Source organism: Eucyclogobius newberryi, unplaced genomic scaffold, assembly GCF_026437365.1.
Source record: "Eucyclogobius newberryi isolate DKJ021-1_F unplaced genomic scaffold, fEucNew1.0.hap1 SCAF_21, whole genome shotgun sequence".
Lineage (NCBI taxonomy): Eukaryota > Metazoa > Chordata > Actinopteri > Gobiiformes > Gobiidae > Eucyclogobius > Eucyclogobius newberryi.
This window is the reverse complement of record NW_027315846.1, coordinates 9,040,583-9,059,204: the sequence shown is the minus strand read 5'-3', so window position 1 is coordinate 9,059,204 and position 18,622 is coordinate 9,040,583. Positions and strand designations below refer to the sequence as shown.

The 18,622-nt window shown below is 41.0% G+C and overlaps 1 protein-coding gene across 1 annotated transcript in view; it reads right to left on the bottom strand.

Moving 5' to 3' along the window:
• Positions 1-18,622, bottom strand: part of pld1a (phospholipase D1a) — a 49,203-nt gene that overhangs the window by 13,333 nt on the left and 17,248 nt on the right. Inside the window, exons 14-23 of the mRNA XM_072457552.1 lie at positions 17,990-18,203; positions 17,166-17,294; positions 15,443-15,561; positions 13,927-14,040; positions 11,581-11,691; positions 11,159-11,247; positions 10,948-11,061; positions 10,818-10,867; positions 9,676-9,810; positions 7,613-7,766 (exon numbers count right to left, since the gene is read on the bottom strand). Coding sequence (XP_072313653.1) covers positions 7,613-7,766; positions 9,676-9,810; positions 10,818-10,867; positions 10,948-11,061; positions 11,159-11,247; positions 11,581-11,691; positions 13,927-14,040; positions 15,443-15,561; positions 17,166-17,294; positions 17,990-18,203 — 1,229 coding nt within the window. The remainder of the gene's footprint in view (positions 1-7,612; positions 7,767-9,675; positions 9,811-10,817; positions 10,868-10,947; positions 11,062-11,158; positions 11,248-11,580; positions 11,692-13,926; positions 14,041-15,442; positions 15,562-17,165; positions 17,295-17,989; positions 18,204-18,622) is intronic.

Below are 18,622 nucleotides of genomic sequence, written 5' to 3'. Positions count from 1 at the left end.
GTGTATAGTGAAGAGAGGGGGTGTATAGTGAAGAGGAGGTATATAGTGAAGAGAGGAGGTACATAGTGAAGAGAGGAGGTGTATAGTGAAGAGAGGAGGTGTATAGTGAAGAGAGGAGGTATATAGTGAAGAGAGAAGGTGTTAAGAGGAGGTGTATAGTGAAGAGAGGAGGTGTATAGTGAAGAGAGGGGGTATATAGTGAAGAGGAGGTATATAGTTAAGAGAGGAGGTGTATAGTGAAGAGAGGAGGTGTATAGTGAAGAGAGGAGGTGTATAGTGAAGAGAGGGGGTATATAGTGAAGAGGAGGTATATAGTTAAGAGAGGAGGTGTATAGTGAAGAGAGGAGGTGTATAGTGAAGAGAGGAGGTATATAGTGAAGAGAGGAGGTGTATAGTGAAGAGAGGAGGTATATAGTGAAGAGAGGAGGTATATAGTGAAGAGAGAAGGTGTTAAGAGGAGGTGTATAGTGAAGAGAGGAGGTGTATAGTGAAGAGAGAAGGTGTTAAGAGGAGGTGTATAGTGAAGAGAGGAGGTGTATAGTGAAGAGAGAAGGTGTTAAGAGGAGGTGTATAGTGAAGAGAGGAGGTGTATAGTGAAGAGAGGAGGTGTTAAGAGGAGGTGTATAGTGAAGAGAGGAGGTGTATAGTGAAGAGAGGAGGTGTATAGTGAAGAGAGGAGGTATATAGTGAAGAGAGGAGGTGTATAGTGAAGAGAGGAGGTGTATAGTGAAGAGAGGAGGTGTATAGTGAAGAGAGAAGGTGTATAGTGAAGAGAGGAGGTGTTAAGAGGAGGTGTATAGTGAAGAGAGGAGGTGTATAGTGAAGAGAGGAGGTGTTAAGAGGAGGTGTATAGTGAAGAGAGGAGGTACATAGTGAAGAGAGGAGGTGTATAGTGAAGAGAGGAGGTACATAGTGAAGAGAGGAGGTACATAGTGAAGAGAGGAGGTACATAGTGAAGAGAGGAGGTGTATAGTGAAGAGAGGTGTATAGTGAAGAGAGGAGGTACATAGTGAAGAGAGGAGGTGTATAGTGAAGAGAGGAGGTACATAGTGAAGAGAGGAGGTGTATAGTGAAGAGAGGGGGTATATAGTGAAGAGAGGAGGTATATAGTGAAAAGAGGAGGTGTATAGTGAAGAGGAGGTATATAGTGAAGAGAGGAGGTGTATAGTGAAGAGAGGGGGTGTATAGTGAAGAGAGGAGGTGTATAGTGAAGAGAGGAGGTGTATAGTGAAGAGAGGAGGTGTATAGTGAAGAGAGGGGGTGTATAGTGAAGAGAGGAGGTGTATAGTGAAGAGAGGGGGTGTATAGTGAAGAGAGGAGGTGTATAGTGAAGAAAGGAGGTGTATAGTGAAGAGAGGAGGTGTATAGTGAAGAGAGGGGGTGTATAGTGAAGAGAGGAGGTGTATAGTGAAGAGAGGAGGTGTATAGTGAAGAGAGGAGGTATATAGTGAAGAGGAGGTATATAGTGAAGAGAGGAGGTATATAGTGAAGAGAGGAGGTACATAGTGAAGAGGAGGTATATAGTGAAGAGAGGAGGTACATAGTGAAGAGGAGGTATATAGTGAAGAGAGGAGGTACATAGTGAAGAGAGGAGGTGTATAGTGAAGAGAGGAGGTGTATAGTGAAGAGAGGGGGTATATAGTGAAGAGGAGGTATATAGTTAAGAGAGGAGGTGTATAGTGAAGAGAGGAGGTGTATAGTGAAGAGAGGAGGTATATAGTGAAGAGGAGGTATATAGTTAAGAGAGGAGGTGTATAGTGAAGAGAGGAGGTATATAGTGAAGAGAGGAGGTGTATAGTGAAGAGAGGAGGTGTATAGTGAAGAGAGGAGGTGTATAGTGAAGAGATGAGGTGTTAAGAGGAGGTGTATAGTGAAGAGAGGAGGTGTATAGTGAAGAGAGGAGGTGTATAGTGAAGAGCGGGGGTGTATAGTGAAGAGAGGGGGTGTATAGTGAAGAGGAGGTATATAGTGAAGAGAGGAGGTACATAGTGAAGAGAGGAGGTGTATAGTGAAGAGAGGAGGTATATAGTGAAGAGAGGAGGTGTTAAGAGGAGGTGTATAGTGAAGAGAGGAGGTGTATAGTGAAGAGAGGGGGTATATAGTGAAGAGGAGGTATATAGTTAAGAGAGGAGGTGTATAGTGAAGAGAGGAGGTGTATAGTGAAGAGAGGAGGTGTATAGTGAAGAGAGGGGGTATATAGTGAAGAGGAGGTATATAGTTAAGAGAGGAGGTGTATAGTGAAGAGAGGAGGTACATAGTGAAGAGAGGAGGTACATAGTGAAGAGAGGAGGTGTATAGTGAAGAGAGGAGGTATATAGTGAAGAGAGGAGGTGTTAAGAGGAGGTGTATAGTGAAGAGAGGAGGTATATAGTGAAGAGAGGAGGTGTATAGTGAAGAGAGGAGGTATATAGTGAAGAGAGGAGGTATATAGTGAAGAGAGAAGGTGTTAAGAGGAGGTGTATAGTGAAGAGAGGAGGTGTATAGTGAAGAGAGAAGGTGTTAAGAGGAGGTGTATAGTGAAGAGAGGAGGTGTATAGTGAAGAGAGAAGGTGTTAAGAGGAGGTGTATAGTGAAGAGAGGAGGTGTATAGTGAAGAGAGGAGGTGTTAAGAGGAGGTGTATAGTGAAGAGAGGAGGTGTATAGTGAAGAGAGGAGGTGTATAGTGAAGAGAGGAGGTATATAGTGAAGAGAGGAGGTGTATAGTGAAGAGAGGAGGTGTATAGTGAAGAGAGGAGGTGTATAGTGAAGAGAGAAGGTGTATAGTGAAGAGAGGAGGTGTTAAGAGGAGGTGTATAGTGAAGAGAGGAGGTGTATAGTGAAGAGAGGAGGTGTTAAGAGGAGGTGTATAGTGAAGAGAGGAGGTACATAGTGAAGAGAGGAGGTGTATAGTGAAGAGAGGAGGTACATAGTGAAGAGAGGAGGTACATAGTGAAGAGAGGAGGTGTATAGTGAAGAGAGGAGGTACATAGTGAAGAGAGGAGGTGTATAGTGAAGAGAGGTGTATAGTGAAGAGAGGAGGTACATAGTGAAGAGAGGAGGTGTATAGTGAAGAGAGGAGGTACATAGTGAAGAGAGGAGGTGTATAGTGAAGAGAGGGGGTATATAGTGAAGAGAGGAGGTATATAGTGAAAAGAGGAGGTGTATAGTGAAGAGGAGGTATATAGTGAAGAGAGGAGGTGTATAGTGAAGAGAGGGGGTGTATAGTGAAGAGAGGAGGTGTATAGTGAAGAGAGGAGGTGTATAGTGAAGAGAGGAGGTGTATAGTGAAGAGAGGGGGTGTATAGTGAAGAGAGGGGGTATATAGTGAAGAGGAGGTATATAGTTAAGAGAGGAGGTGTATAGTGAAGAGAGGAGGTGTATAGTGAAGAGAGGAGGTATATAGTGAAGAGAGGAGGTGTATAGTGAAGAGAGGAGGTATATAGTGAAGAGAGGAGGTATATAGTGAAGAGAGAAGGTGTTAAGAGGAGGTGTATAGTGAAGAGAGGAGGTGTATAGTGAAGAGAGAAGGTGTTAAGAGGAGGTGTATAGTGAAGAGAGGAGGTGTATAGTGAAGAGAGAAGGTGTTAAGAGGAGGTGTATAGTGAAGAGAGGAGGTGTATAGTGAAGAGAGGAGGTGTTAAGAGGAGGTGTATAGTGAAGAGAGGAGGTGTATAGTGAAGAGAGGAGGTGTATAGTGAAGAGAGGAGGTATATAGTGAAGAGAGGAGGTGTATAGTGAAGAGAGGAGGTGTATAGTGAAGAGAGGAGGTGTATAGTGAAGAGAGAAGGTGTATAGTGAAGAGAGGAGGTGTTAAGAGGAGGTGTATAGTGAAGAGAGGTGTATAGTGAAGAGAGGAGGTGTTAAGAGGAGGTGTATAGTGAAGAGAGGAGGTACATAGTGAAGAGAGGAGGTGTATAGTGAAGAGAGGAGGTACATAGTGAAGAGAGGAGGTACATAGTGAAGAGAGGAGGTACATAGTGAAGAGAGGAGGTGTATAGTGAAGAGAGGAGGTACATAGTGAAGAGAGGAGGTGTATAGTGAAGAGAGGGGGTGTATAGTGAAGAGAGGAGGTGTATAGTGAAGAGAGGAGGTGTATAGTGAAGAGAGGAGGTGTATAGTGAAGAGAGGAGGTATATAGTGAAGAGGAGGTATATAGTGAAGAGAGGAGGTATATAGTGAAGAGAGGAGGTACATAGTGAAGAGGAGGTATATAGTGAAGAGAGGAGGTACATAGTGAAGAGGAGGTATATAGTGAAGAGAGGAGGTACATAGTGAAGAGAGGAGGTGTATAGTGAAGAGAGGAGGTGTATAGTGAAGAGAGGGGGTATATAGTGAAGAGGAGGTATATAGTTAAGAGAGGAGGTGTATAGTGAAGAGAGGAGGTGTATAGTGAAGAGAGGAGGTGTATAGTGAAGAGAGGGGGTATATAGTGAAGAGGAGGTATATAGTTAAGAGAGGAGGTGTATAGTGAAGAGAGGAGGTATATAGTGAAGAGGAGGTATATAGTTAAGAGAGGAGGTGTATAGTGAAGAGAGGAGGTATATAGTGAAGAGAGGAGGTGTATAGTGAAGAGAGGAGGTGTATAGTGAAGAGATGAGGTGTTAAGAGGAGGTGTATAGTGAAGAGAGGAGGTGTATAGTGAAGAGAGGAGGTGTATAGTGAAGAGCGGGGGTGTATAGTGAAGAGAGGGGGTGTATAGTGAAGAGGAGGTATATAGTGAAGAGAGGAGGTACATAGTGAAGAGAGGAGGTGTATAGTGAAGAGAGGAGGTGTATAGTGAAGAGAGGAGGTATATAGTGAAGAGAGGAGGTGTTAAGAGGAGGTGTATAGTGAAGAGAGGAGGTGTATAGTGAAGAGAGGGGGTATATAGTGAAGAGGAGGTATATAGTTAAGAGAGGAGGTGTATAGTGAAGAGAGGAGGTGTATAGTGAAGAGAGGAGGTGTATAGTGAAGAGAGGGGGTATATAGTGAAGAGGAGGTATATAGTTAAGAGAGGAGGTGTATAGTGAAGAGAGGAGGTACATAGTGAAGAGAGGAGGTACATAGTGAAGAGAGGAGGTGTATAGTGAAGAGAGGAGGTATATAGTGAAGAGAGGAGGTGTTAAGAGGAGGTGTATAGTGAAGAGAGGAGGTATATAGTGAAGAGAGGAGGTGTATAGTGAAGAGAGGAGGTATATAGTGAAGAGAGGAGGTATATAGTGAAGAGAGAAGGTGTTAAGAGGAGGTGTATAGTGAAGAGAGGAGGTGTATAGTGAAGAGAGAAGGTGTTAAGAGGAGGTGTATAGTGAAGAGAGGAGGTGTATAGTGAAGAGAGAAGGTGTTAAGAGGAGGTGTATAGTGAAGAGAGGAGGTGTATAGTGAAGAGAGGAGGTGTTAAGAGGAGGTGTATAGTGAAGAGAGGAGGTGTATAGTGAAGAGAGGAGGTGTATAGTGAAGAGAGGAGGTATATAGTGAAGAGAGGAGGTGTATAGTGAAGAGAGGAGGTGTATAGTGAAGAGAGGAGGTGTATAGTGAAGAGAGAAGGTGTATAGTGAAGAGAGGAGGTGTTAAGAGGAGGTGTATAGTGAAGAGAGGAGGTGTATAGTGAAGAGAGGAGGTGTTAAGAGGAGGTGTATAGTGAAGAGAGGAGGTACATAGTGAAGAGAGGAGGTGTATAGTGAAGAGAGGAGGTACATAGTGAAGAGAGGAGGTACATAGTGAAGAGAGGAGGTGTATAGTGAAGAGAGGAGGTACATAGTGAAGAGAGGAGGTGTATAGTGAAGAGAGGTGTATAGTGAAGAGAGGAGGTACATAGTGAAGAGAGGAGGTGTATAGTGAAGAGAGGAGGTACATAGTGAAGAGAGGAGGTGTATAGTGAAGAGAGGGGGTATATAGTGAAGAGAGGAGGTATATAGTGAAAAGAGGAGGTGTATAGTGAAGAGGAGGTATATAGTGAAGAGAGGAGGTGTATAGTGAAGAGAGGGGGTGTATAGTGAAGAGAGGAGGTGTATAGTGAAGAGAGGAGGTGTATAGTGAAGAGAGGAGGTGTATAGTGAAGAGAGGGGGTGTATAGTGAAGAGAGGGGGTATATAGTGAAGAGGAGGTATATAGTTAAGAGAGGAGGTGTATAGTGAAGAGAGGAGGTGTATAGTGAAGAGAGGAGGTATATAGTGAAGAGAGGAGGTGTATAGTGAAGAGAGGAGGTATATAGTGAAGAGAGGAGGTATATAGTGAAGAGAGAAGGTGTTAAGAGGAGGTGTATAGTGAAGAGAGGAGGTGTATAGTGAAGAGAGAAGGTGTTAAGAGGAGGTGTATAGTGAAGAGAGGAGGTGTATAGTGAAGAGAGAAGGTGTTAAGAGGAGGTGTATAGTGAAGAGAGGAGGTGTATAGTGAAGAGAGGAGGTGTTAAGAGGAGGTGTATAGTGAAGAGAGGAGGTGTATAGTGAAGAGAGGAGGTGTATAGTGAAGAGAGGAGGTATATAGTGAAGAGAGGAGGTGTATAGTGAAGAGAGGAGGTGTATAGTGAAGAGAGGAGGTGTATAGTGAAGAGAGAAGGTGTATAGTGAAGAGAGGAGGTGTTAAGAGGAGGTGTATAGTGAAGAGAGGAGGTGTATAGTGAAGAGAGGAGGTGTTAAGAGGAGGTGTATAGTGAAGAGAGGAGGTACATAGTGAAGAGAGGAGGTGTATAGTGAAGAGAGGAGGTACATAGTGAAGAGAGGAGGTACATAGTGAAGAGAGGAGGTACATAGTGAAGAGAGGAGGTGTATAGTGAAGAGAGGAGGTACATAGTGAAGAGAGGAGGTGTATAGTGAAGAGAGGAGGTACATAGTGAAGAGAGGAGGTGTATAGTGAAGAGAGGGGGTATATAGTGAAGAGAGGAGGTATATAGTGAAAAGAGGAGGTGTATAGTGAAGAGGAGGTATATAGTGAAGAGAGGAGGTGTATAGTGAAGAGAGGGGGTGTATAGTGAAGAGAGGAGGTGTATAGTGAAGAGAGGAGGTGTATAGTGAAGAGAGGAGGTGTATAGTGAAGAGAGGGGGTGTATAGTGAAGAGAGGAGGTGTATAGTGAAGAGAGGGGGTGTATAGTGAAGAGAGGAGGTGTATAGTGAAGAAAGGAGGTGTATAGTGAAGAGAGGAGGTGTATAGATAAGAGAGGGGGTGTATAGTGAAGAGAGGAGGTGTATAGTGAAGAGAGGAGGTGTATAGTGAAGAGAGGAGGTGTATAGTGAAGAGAGGAGGTATATAGTGAATAGGAGGTATATAGTGAAGAGAGGAGGTATATAGTGAAGAGAGGAGGTACATAGTGAAGAGGAGGTATATAGTGAAGAGAGGAGGTACATAGTGAAGAGGAGGTACATAGTGAAGAGGAGGTATATAGTGAAGAGGAGGTATAAAGTTAAGAGGAGGTACATAGTGAAGAGAGGAGGTGCAGTCCGAGGATAAACCCCGTCCTCAGCTGAACCCGACGTCCCCACGGCGACACGTGCGGTTTGAACACGCCCGTCGCTCCGTCGCTCCCGCGCGGTTTGGTCGGACTAATGCAATAACTAATAACGTCCGTCCGCGTGACATTTCCGAGACGACAAGGTCACGTCAATCACTCTCGGCGATTTCATTCAAGCGGAGCCAAAGCGGCCGGAGTGAAAAGCCCACCTGAAGCACTCGAGGCGGAGCTGCAGGGCGTAGGGTCCGGCCTCGTACTCCTGCCCGTCCATCACGGAGGGCACCTTCTCCGAGTCCTCCACGATCACAGCCACTTCACTGTCGCGCTTTCCCAGCATGCTCCTGTCGTTGATGTTCGCGGAGCCTGTTCACACACAAGGTCATGCAGCTGACTAAAGGTGTTCACATTTAGACAGGGTTATGTATGGAATGTATGGAATGTATGGAAGTACTGAAAATACGTAAGTAACTGTATTCTAGTGGTTTTCAGATACAGTTTATAAACTAATACTAATATTTCCAGCTCTTTTCCTTCTGTATGTTCCAAAATCAGAGAAATACAAGAAGGGATTTGATCATGGAATTAGAGAGATAAAAAGAAAACGCAGCTCTTATAGTGTTTACATTTGTTCATTTTTATTCTCTAATTTGAGATTAAAGGTTCTCTTATCTTGGTTGCGAGTTTCGAACTAGATCCAAGAATTTTTGCTCAAAATTCTTAGGAACAAGTCGGTGTTACCCTTCGTTCATCCAGGAGTGTTCCATTGCAGAATAAGTTTCAGTTGTAGTCATCTTGACACCGTTGTTAGAAAAACAAGACGTTTCGACTCTCATCCAAGAGTCATTCTCAATCTGTGGATCGAGTCTGGTAACTGAGATATTTACCATACTCTGTGTGGGCCCTGTTCACTGGGCGGGACCTCCTGATAATGGCTGTTTACAGTTTCACTTGAGACTGCTCTTCTTTGTATCCTAACGGCCCCGTAATGGGGTCTTTTTAAACATAAATGACATCCTTGAACCTTTCAAACAATCTCCTGCTTAGAATCTGTGGTCCTGAATTAGCATTTCTTCTGTGCTGATCAAGCCTCTTGTGAAGTAGCTGTTTAGTCTCATCTGTGCGCCGCTCTTTACAACGGTCTTCACTGCATTGGATAGAATACACTACATACTCTGTTTACAGGCCAATAAGTCCTTGTTTAATTCTGTTTTAGACCAGTCTGGGTTTGTCCTGGTTCAGACCTAGTTTAATTCTGGTTCCGTACTGGATGGGCACTTTGCAAAGTAATGTTGGTAAAGCATTTTGCATGTTGTTTCACACACAAATCTAACCTATCAGTAGTTATTTTGTTGTAGTAACTCTATTGTATTAACAGTGTTGGGGATATTGTGTAAGTGCACCTCCGGCTCAGAGGCCTTGGCCCTACACAAAATCTGGCCCTCTGGAAAATATAGTTGAATAGCTCTGATGTAGAATAATGGTCCCACTTTCTGAGGCTCTTGAGAACAAAGGATTTCACTTTTGTTTATTCGTGCTGACAGAAAATATGATGTGTATTATGTTTGTGGATAGGCCCATTAATGACAAGAGATATGATCAATAAACAAGGTCAACAAATCTGCAATTTGACACTGAAACAGCAAATTTGACCTGAAAATTCTGACAAATTTAAACTATGAGTTGTAGAATGAAGATTAAAATTAAATCATCAGTCTTGGCAAATTAATTCTTCAATTATTTCAGTCTTCATGCCAGTGTAATGTGAGTTCAATGGGTTTCAAAAAGACAGGTTTTATATAGTTTATTACTTCGACTTTAGCTTTTAAATTCCACATTATCCTGTCAATAATTTGCAAAAAGTGGAAAATAAATCACTATTATTACGTATCATTTGATGTACACAAAAGAAAATCTTATGAAGATTATGATTATATGTAAATTCAAACTACACATCACTATAAAATGTTTAAAAACAAATGATTTCATACAATACAAAAAACCTCCTGTACAATTTCTGCGATCCAGCAGGGGGCGCACAAGAGCTGTTCCGCAAGACCGCACACACTTTTGAAACACTAAGCTCAGTTCACACTTGGTCTTTTGCCAACGTGACAACATGACAAAGTGATACAAACTCTATTTCCGTTCTTTCTGAATGTGAGACGGACGTGAGTGACAACTTCATCAACGAGAGCAAGAGAGAGAAAGAGAGTAGGGAGGTGTACAAAGAGGATAAAAGGAGGGAGAGAGAGAAAGAGGAGTCGACACTGACCGATGATGACCGTGTTGTCGTCGGCGATGAGCATCTTGCTGTGGACGTAGATGAGCTCAGTGACCAGACGGCCCTCCAGCTCCGCGTGAGTCCTCAGACCGGCGAAGGAAATGTAGTGCATCCACTGGTCGTCCACTGCAACAAGTCAAACACGTTCTTAAATAGACACGAGCACTTTCTTTTATTGTTATTTTTATCTGATTTCATTGATAAAATATGAAAGACATCAAAAAAGTGTCATAAAGTTAAATAAAACATACCGTATTTACCGCACTATATTTATAATATAGTTATAATTATAAATATATATAGTTATAATATAGTATATATATATATATATATATATATATATATATATATATATATATATATATAGTTGTTATATTTTGTCTTTATATTCCTTGTTCTGTCTTTAAGGGTTTTGTTTATAAGAGTGCTTTTTTTTTTAAAGCTTATCTGTTCTTTTACTTCTATATCTACTTGAGTTGCAACACCGAAATTTCCCCCTTATATTTATACTTATATACTTATACTCCGGAGCGACTTATATGTGGTATAATTTGTTATTTTCACACTTGCAACCGCATTTCATACTCCAGTACAACTTACATATTTGTTTTCTTCTCTATTATACATTTTTTGGCTGGTGCGACTTATACTCCGGTGCGACTTATAGTTACGTTAAGTGAGCCTTATAGTGCGGTAAATACGGTACCAAAAAACTGTGCAAATGAGCAGAAAGATGAGGAATGTTGTGTCATTTACCTCCTTTTCCAGGTAATACTTTAACACTAATAGTTTAAAAGATCAACAATAAATTCTCACATTAAATACCACACATTTCTTATTCAGCATTTACATTTATTGAAATTAATGAACAGATTTCCACCCTTTATCCAAAACAACCTAATTTTGTTTTTCATTCTTACTTAATTAATGTGGTAGCTTATATTGCTAAAATACCTTTGTGTATATTGTCCAGATTATTCCATTAATTAACTCCTTTTTTGGGTCTGAATCTGTTTTTTTTTTAATATTTGTATGTTTACGGGTCATTTTTAGACATGTACTTGTACATGTACTTTTGAATATTTAACAACAAAAACAACATTTCACAATTTTAATGCAATGTCTGTACTTACTTTCTCTTTTTAGCTGTGAAATGATGGAGTACTCCCCTCTAATCATGGTTCTGTAGGGTGGAAATGTAGATGTTTATTGACTTTTTTCTACATTTTTAATCCCATAAATGAGTATAAAATGTAGAGTAACCTGTAGTTGAAGTGCATAACGGCCTGAAGAGCATTTCCTCCTCCGGTCGTGATGTCTCCCTCAAAACCCGGAAGCAGAGGCGTTACCACGTAGACCCGGTACTTTTTACCCTCTCTGTGAAGGAAACATAAAGAAAGACGGCAAAAATAAGACCAAAACATGCACAATCAGAATAATCGAAACAGACAAAATAGACGATGAAGGTAAATACTTGTGAGCTCTGATAATGCGCTCGATGATGGCGTCCCCGATTTTGTTGTAGACCGTTCTGTTGTCGGCGCAAGAAATGAAAAACTGGTTCTGGGGAAAGAAAAATATAAAAAGGTCAGAGTTATGCAATGTTTTTAAAGTGCAGTGCAGTCAAAACGATGGGTAATGTGCCCTGATTATGATGTAAATGAAAACCAATGCACCCTTTAAATTTGGATTTGTAAAATGTCAATATTTGCATTTCAAAAACAGCTGGGTGACTGTGTTTTTCTGTATTCTGAGCGAGGTTTTTCCACAAAGAAGGAAAATAATAGATTTATATTTGCACGGGTAAATTCAGCTCTAATAAAACCAGTTTGAACATGTTTTTGAGTGTTATTGTCCTGATCATGCACTTGTTCTCCCACATCCTGCTGGTTTTACCTCGATGTAGATGTAGTGTTTGCTCTTGGCGATGACCTGGACGTAGGCCGTGTGGATGGACTCCTCGTGGTACTTGATACCGGCCGACCAGTCCGCCGCCGAGCGCAGTATCTGACAAGAATAACATAAGATTACAGATGTTAGAGACGAAAAGAGAAAGATCAAATTTGACCTTCTGGCGCTCTCTGTGAACTTTACAAAACTGCTCATGATTTGACCTAAATTAGTAGGATTGTTTTTTTTATTGCTGCTGGACAAGTGAGCTTCTGAACTATCTTTCTCCTTTTCGTTCTGTCTTTCTATCTTTCATTCTTTCGCTCTTCCTCTCTTAATTTGTGAAGCGTTCCTCTTCCTTTTTCTTTCTTTCCTTCTCTTTCTTTCTCTCTCTCTCTCTCTTTCCTCCTCTCCCTTTCTCTCTTCCGCTCTAAATTCGTGAAGCATTCCTCTTTCTCTCTCCCTTTCTCTCTCTTTCTTTCTCTCTTTCTTTCTCTCTCCCTTTCTTTCTCTCTTTCTTTCATTCTCTCTCTTTCCCTCTATCCCTTTCTCTCCAAATTTGTGAGGCGTTCCTCTTTCTCCCTTTCTCCTTTCTTTCTTTCTTTCTCTTTCTTTCTTTCTTTCTTATTTATTTATTTATTTATTTATATCTTTCTTTCTTATTTATTTATTTATATCTTTCTTTCTTTCTTGCTTTCTTTCTCTCTCTCTTTTTCTCTTCCTTTCTTTCCTTCTTTCTTATTCCATTCTGCATTTAGATATACAACATTTCCCTTTCAAACTCCTTTTTAAAAACGTGTTACTGAAGTGTTCACTCTTTAGAAGTAGCGTGTTCCTTTAGACCTGTTCGTCTTATGGAAATATAAATATAGATACAGTATTTACATGTTGTTGCGACACAAATCCGGGACTTTGTAACGTTGGAAGTTTCAGTTACACAGAAGAAACAGGTTGAAGCTCGCCTGAGGTCGCCTGATTTACACGAGTGTCGCTGGGAGCATGTGATCTGGTTAGACAAGTCCTCGAAACGATGACTGCAGTGGCTAAATTATTCAAGACCTTTGTATATGTGTATGATTGAGAAATAAAACATAAGAAATAACAAGAATTTTATTTGAGCTGAATCATAACAGATTTTGAATTTCGCCTACATGGTATTGTTTAAATATTGATACAAATAATGGGAATCTATGAACATTTATTGTGCCTCTAGATGCAAATTCACTTTTATTTGTACTAACTGTTACTTATGACATATTTTTTCATTTTAACAATACTTTTATTCCAGTGTGACGGTGTAAAACGTCTTTGTAACATGTGTTTTGTGACGCGCTGAAGACCGTTTGCCCAGGTCACCCTAACAACAGAAATGTAGCATAACCTGATTAAATAAAAGTGAATAAATACATATACTTAACTTTTGGGTGGGTCAGAAATCTCCCTTATAACAATAAAAGTTTGCTTGAATTGGGTGAATCAATTGCTTGACCATTTTTCAAATTGTATCACTTTATTCAGCGCATTTTGCCAACTCGTAACTCATAGATAAGAGTAAATGTATGTATGAGTAAACACACAATAATCAATATGAAGTACCGTATTTTCCACACTATAAGTCGCACCATTTTTTTATAGTTTTGGCCGGGGTGCGACTTATATTTATACTTATACTCCGGAGCGACTTATATGTGAAATTATTTGTTATTTTCACACTTGCAACTGCATTTCATACTCCAGTGCAACATATATATGTTTCTTTCTTCTCTATTATGCATTTTTTGGCTGGTGCGACTTATAGTCCGGAAAATACGGTACACAAATGTCCTGGATTCAACTGGCTACAACAGCCGAGTTGAACGGCAGGAGTTTATCTCTGAGTTACATAAGAAGAAAAGTCTTGCAGAGCCGCTTTTCTTTCATCCGTGTCCAACCGAGCAAGCGAAGGTGAACGCTGGAATGTGGATAAGTGTGAGAAAAGGAGGAACTACGAGGATTCTTCACAGTTTAACCCTTCAAGTTTAAATTGTTCAAGATACAAGATCAAACTTACTTCTTTTTACAAATGTACTGGTCTTTTCCTTTCACAGTGAACAGTCAGGTGTGATTTTGGTACAGATATGGGCGAGGTTTACTGTTCTTTATCATCGTTTTTATTATCTTCAGATCTTAAACTAACTTGAACAAATTCATTTATGTCATTTTAGTTGGACATTATGACATATCATTCTCAATCAACACGGCAACCTGGTCATTTTAAACATGTTCAATTCTGATTCTCAAGTCAAACACAGCAGCAAAACGAAAACGTGTCAGAGAAAAGAAAAGGAGGGAACAAATCCGAGCGTTTCTTACTTGGACTTTGGTGGTGACGCAGTCCTGGACCTGGTACCGGACTTCGCTGGCGCTGGTGTGAGATTTGGGCAGCAGGTACGGGTAGGACAAGGAGCGATACTTTGGCTTCATGATCTACAGACGTATCGACAAAGTAGGGTTTATTTAGCCTTATTTAGAGGAGATAGAGAAATAGTCCTAATATGTTGTTACTATGAACTGGGGCTGCACGGTTTGGAAAAAAAAAAAAAACTGCAATGATTATGACAAGCATTGGGATAAACGTGTCCAGAAGAACTGACAAAAACTCTGAAATATAAACTGACAACTAATAAAAGTCACAATCAGTATTGCATATTAGTACAAGAACATGCTAGTACAAATCAAATCAGATTTATACTGAATTAAACTGGTTATTTCACTGTTTGAGGTGGAAATTATAGCACTTCAATGATGCTGCCTTTGCGATTTGCTAATTTCATCCATTCATATTGTGTTTTTAATTAGAATACAGTGAATCTTGAAGTTCTACAATGAGCCAGTCCGACCTACGTTTTTATTGTGGGATGTCAAGAGCTACAAAAGAGCTGCGTCTTCATCCTGCTTTTTTTTTGGGTTCCTTTCCTTGACTCTTTGATTTCACGATTGTAATTCCTGCTCAGTGTGGAGAAAGGGCCGTTTCCAATGAACTTTCTCATCTCAGGCGTGACTGACAATGACGGCAGAGGAATCGTGGAATCGAGGAGACAAGTGAGCCGGATTGAGACCCGGCCGTGCAGAATATAGACACACAAACAGAAACGTACTGTACAGTCCGGGGATTATCTCAAGGATGGCCGACACCACAATTTGATAAAGAAGTACATTAAGGTCTGTTTGTTTGTTTTTTCAATACTGATATTCGATACTGGTCTAACCTTATCTGGTGAAGGCATTTCTCTAAAAAACAGACACAAACAGATCACCGGAGACAGATGGATCAGTCCTAAATGCTGTTGGTAGAGTGTACCGTAATTTCAGGACTATAAGTCACACCTTTTTTCATAGTTTTGGCCGGGGTGCGACTTATACTCATGTTTATACTTATATACTTATACTCCAGAGCGACTTATGTGTGATATTATTTGTTATTTTCACACTTGCAACGGCATTTCATACTCCAGTGCGACTTATATATGTTTTTTTCTTCTCTTATGCATTTTTTGGCTGGTGCGACTTATACACCAAAAAGAAAATACTGTATTTGACATAAAACAATGACCCGAAAATGTCTTAAAGAAATGTCTAAACTTAAATTCGTATTGATATTTGCATGACAATATCAATACCTAGTCAGTATCAATATATCACTACTTCGATACTTCAGATACTTCCATCCCTATGTAAGTACTATGCCACAGTGTAGTCCGGAAAGTGTTAAAATTAAGGGAGGTGAAAAGTAGCACAGTAATAAGCTATTTGTTTTTCCATGACCTCAGTCTGTCCGCATTATGTTAGCGTTTCCGAACGGGCAAAGTACAAGTTTTCCGTGCTGTACCTTTGTGAAGTTCCAGCGCTGAATAAAATGTCTGGCCACGTCTCTCGCAGCTTTGCCGTGAACGACCGAAGCGATGTCGTGCCACGGCATCCGCGGCTGAATGTATCGGTCAATGAAGTCTGCAAAAAGTAGTCCCGAGTAAAGCATGAGATAAATACAGCACGAAAGACATTTGAAGTGAATTACTTAATGTCGGTGTAATCCCTCATTCGTCCAGGCGTGTTCCATAGTAGAAAAAGCTTCAGGACAGTGCCTTCAGAGCACTTTGAGAAGAAGGCACTGTCCTCATTCTCAGGCATAGCTCCAAAACTGTGGCTCCGCTATGTCGATGATACTTTTGTAACAATCAAGAAACAAGAGCTGGAAACCTTCTCTGATCACATCAATGCGGTGGACCCACATATTAGGTTTACAAGGGAAGACGCTAAGGAGAATCGCTTGGCCTTTCTTGATTGTTCCACGATCAGAGGAGAGGACGGGAAACTCCAAATAGAAGTATATAGGAAACCTACACACACGGACCAGTATCTGCTCTTTGGCTCCAACCACCCACTACAGCACAAGCTGGGGGTGATCAGAACCTTACAACACAGAGCTCAAGGTGTGCCCACCAGCTCAGAGGGCAAGAAGAAAGAGGAAAAACATGTCCGAAATGCCCTCTCAGCCTGTGGTTACCCCGCTTGGGCTCTCAACAGAGTGAAGAGAACCAAGAAGCAGGACAAAAGGGAAACTGAACAGAGAAGGAAGGGTGTCTCTATCCCTTATGTGTCTGGCCTGTCGGAAAAGAATTTTTAGACAACACGAAGTCCCTGTTTATTTTAAACCAGGCAACACTTTAAGACAAAAACTGGTTCACCCAAAGGACAAGTTGCCGACTCAAAAACAGAGCAATGTAGTTTATTCGATCCAATGCAGTGAAGAAAGTTGTAAAGAACGTTACATAGGTGAGACAAAACAGCCTCTACACAAGAGGCTTTATCAGCACAGAAGAAATACAAGTTCAGGACCTCAGAGCGCCGTGCATCTCCATCTTGAAGCCTCTAATCACTCGTTTGAAGACGGTGAGGTGAAGGTTTTAAGCAGGGAGAAAAGATGGTTTGAAAGAGGAGTCAAGGAAGCTATTTTTGTTAAAAAAGAAAGACCTTCTTTAAACAGAAATGGAGGGCTTAGGTTTCATCTTCCTGTTATTTATAATGGGATTCTGAACCCCTGGAAAGGTAAAGGACATTCAGATGCTAATCAGGTACTCAGGGTGGTTGAGCCAGGGTCTCACAAAGACAAAGAGGTTTCTAATAGCCCATTAAGATTCTGAATAGGCTAGCTCGGTAGATACAAGGGGGAGTTTCTGTTGAAACAAACAACTCTTTCTACTTCAGGAAGGCTCCTCCCAATGGGCGGGTCTTACCACAGAACAGTATTAATATCGGAGTTCTCGACCTAAATTCTGTTATTGACAATGACTCTTGGATGAGAGTCGAAACGTCTATTTTTTCAAACTGAGTCCAGATGACTACAACTGAAGCTTTTTCTACTATGAATTACTTAATGTTAATGACTTGGAAAATGGTCCAGGGAATATCGTAAGTACAATTGCTGCCCTTCTATACATTAAATTGAAATGAAACACAACTTTAGGAGACTTTGCTAGTGTTGGATGTACACGTAGTCTGCTAGTTTTACTGGCCAGGGCCTGTAAAGTGCGAGTGTCTGTTTGGTTTCGTACCGTCGAAAGGTTTCTCCAGCTGAATCCAGTCCTTGTACACAAAGTTGCAGTAGTCTTTTCCGTGCCAGAAGCGCGTGTTGCCCTGAAGTTCGCCCACTCCAGTTTTCAAGCTTTTTACAGAACCGCTCCCTTTGAAAACACACATATTATACCATATTTAATTCAAAGAAATGTCTTTTATTCCTATTCATTCTGGCTGTAATTTGACGTCTTGTTCCAATGGCCAGTCTTAAATGCAGCACCATTTGCAACAAACACTAATGCACTCCAGATTTGACTCAACTATTTGAGGCAATTTGATAAATATTGAACACTGCAGTTAAAAATAGTTGTGATGTAGAATGAAGGAGATCCTCAGCAATGCCTTCACTACCTCACAAATGATCTTTGAATAATGAGTATAAATTGTATAATATAAATTGTGTATATTAGCCATACTAAAGACAGAATGTAATAAGGGGATATCTGGGCACTTGGGGTGGGCGATATTGACAATATTGGGTGACTTATTATAACGTTTTCATTATTTTGATAATGATATTCAGAGGGTATTTTCACAAAGCATCCGGAAGGTGCCAAAACGTGCCATTAAATGTTGTGGTTGAGTTTGAAGTATTGCAAAATAAAACTTTATTCCCTTGTTGTGATCTCTAAAACAACAATTTAAACACTACACATTTTTCGATATATTGCCAACCTCTAACCAAAACTTTAGCAGTCATTTTCTATGGATTGCAAAAAAGTGATGTTATTATCATTACTGTGAGAATAAAAACAAGTATGTGTCAGTATCACCCAAACACAATGACAAAACAAATCCCCACCTGTGCTGTCCACACTGCTCACACTGTCTGCGTGCTGCAGTGTGTGTCTGTGGATGTGTTTGTACAGACTGAAGCGAGCCTTTCGACTCCGCCCGATCCCCTTGAGTTTGGGGAGCTCCACGTCGGCGGGAGGTGGGGTCCCGCGCCCATTGCTCTGAGAAACGGCCTTCACCGTCGGCGCAGCTTTGGTGGATGGAGTATCGGTGTAGCCAGCCTGGGGTCATAATAAAAAGTAAAGTAAGCAATAAGTAACCAAAGTAATCTAGAGGATGAAGATTGAATAGTTAAAAGTTGTTTGAAAATGGTGCAGAGGAACACTGAGTTCTGTGATTTTAGACAGCGGCTAAAATAGTACTTCTTCTGGGCGTGTTGTGAGGGACTGAAAAAAGTTTTTATTTTTTCACATCTCCCTTCTTTTTGAGAATCCAATTTCAGAAATCCCCAAGCCACAACTACACCAACTACTCCCAAGAAATACTAGAAGTCTTCATTTCTCTATACTCTCTTCAACTCTTAAACTATCAAAGCAAAGCCAGACACAGGGCCCGGGTCCATGGCATACACAAACTAATTGTTTAGGGCCACAACCTCTTGGAGGGCCACAACCTCTTGGAGGGCCACAACCTCATGGAG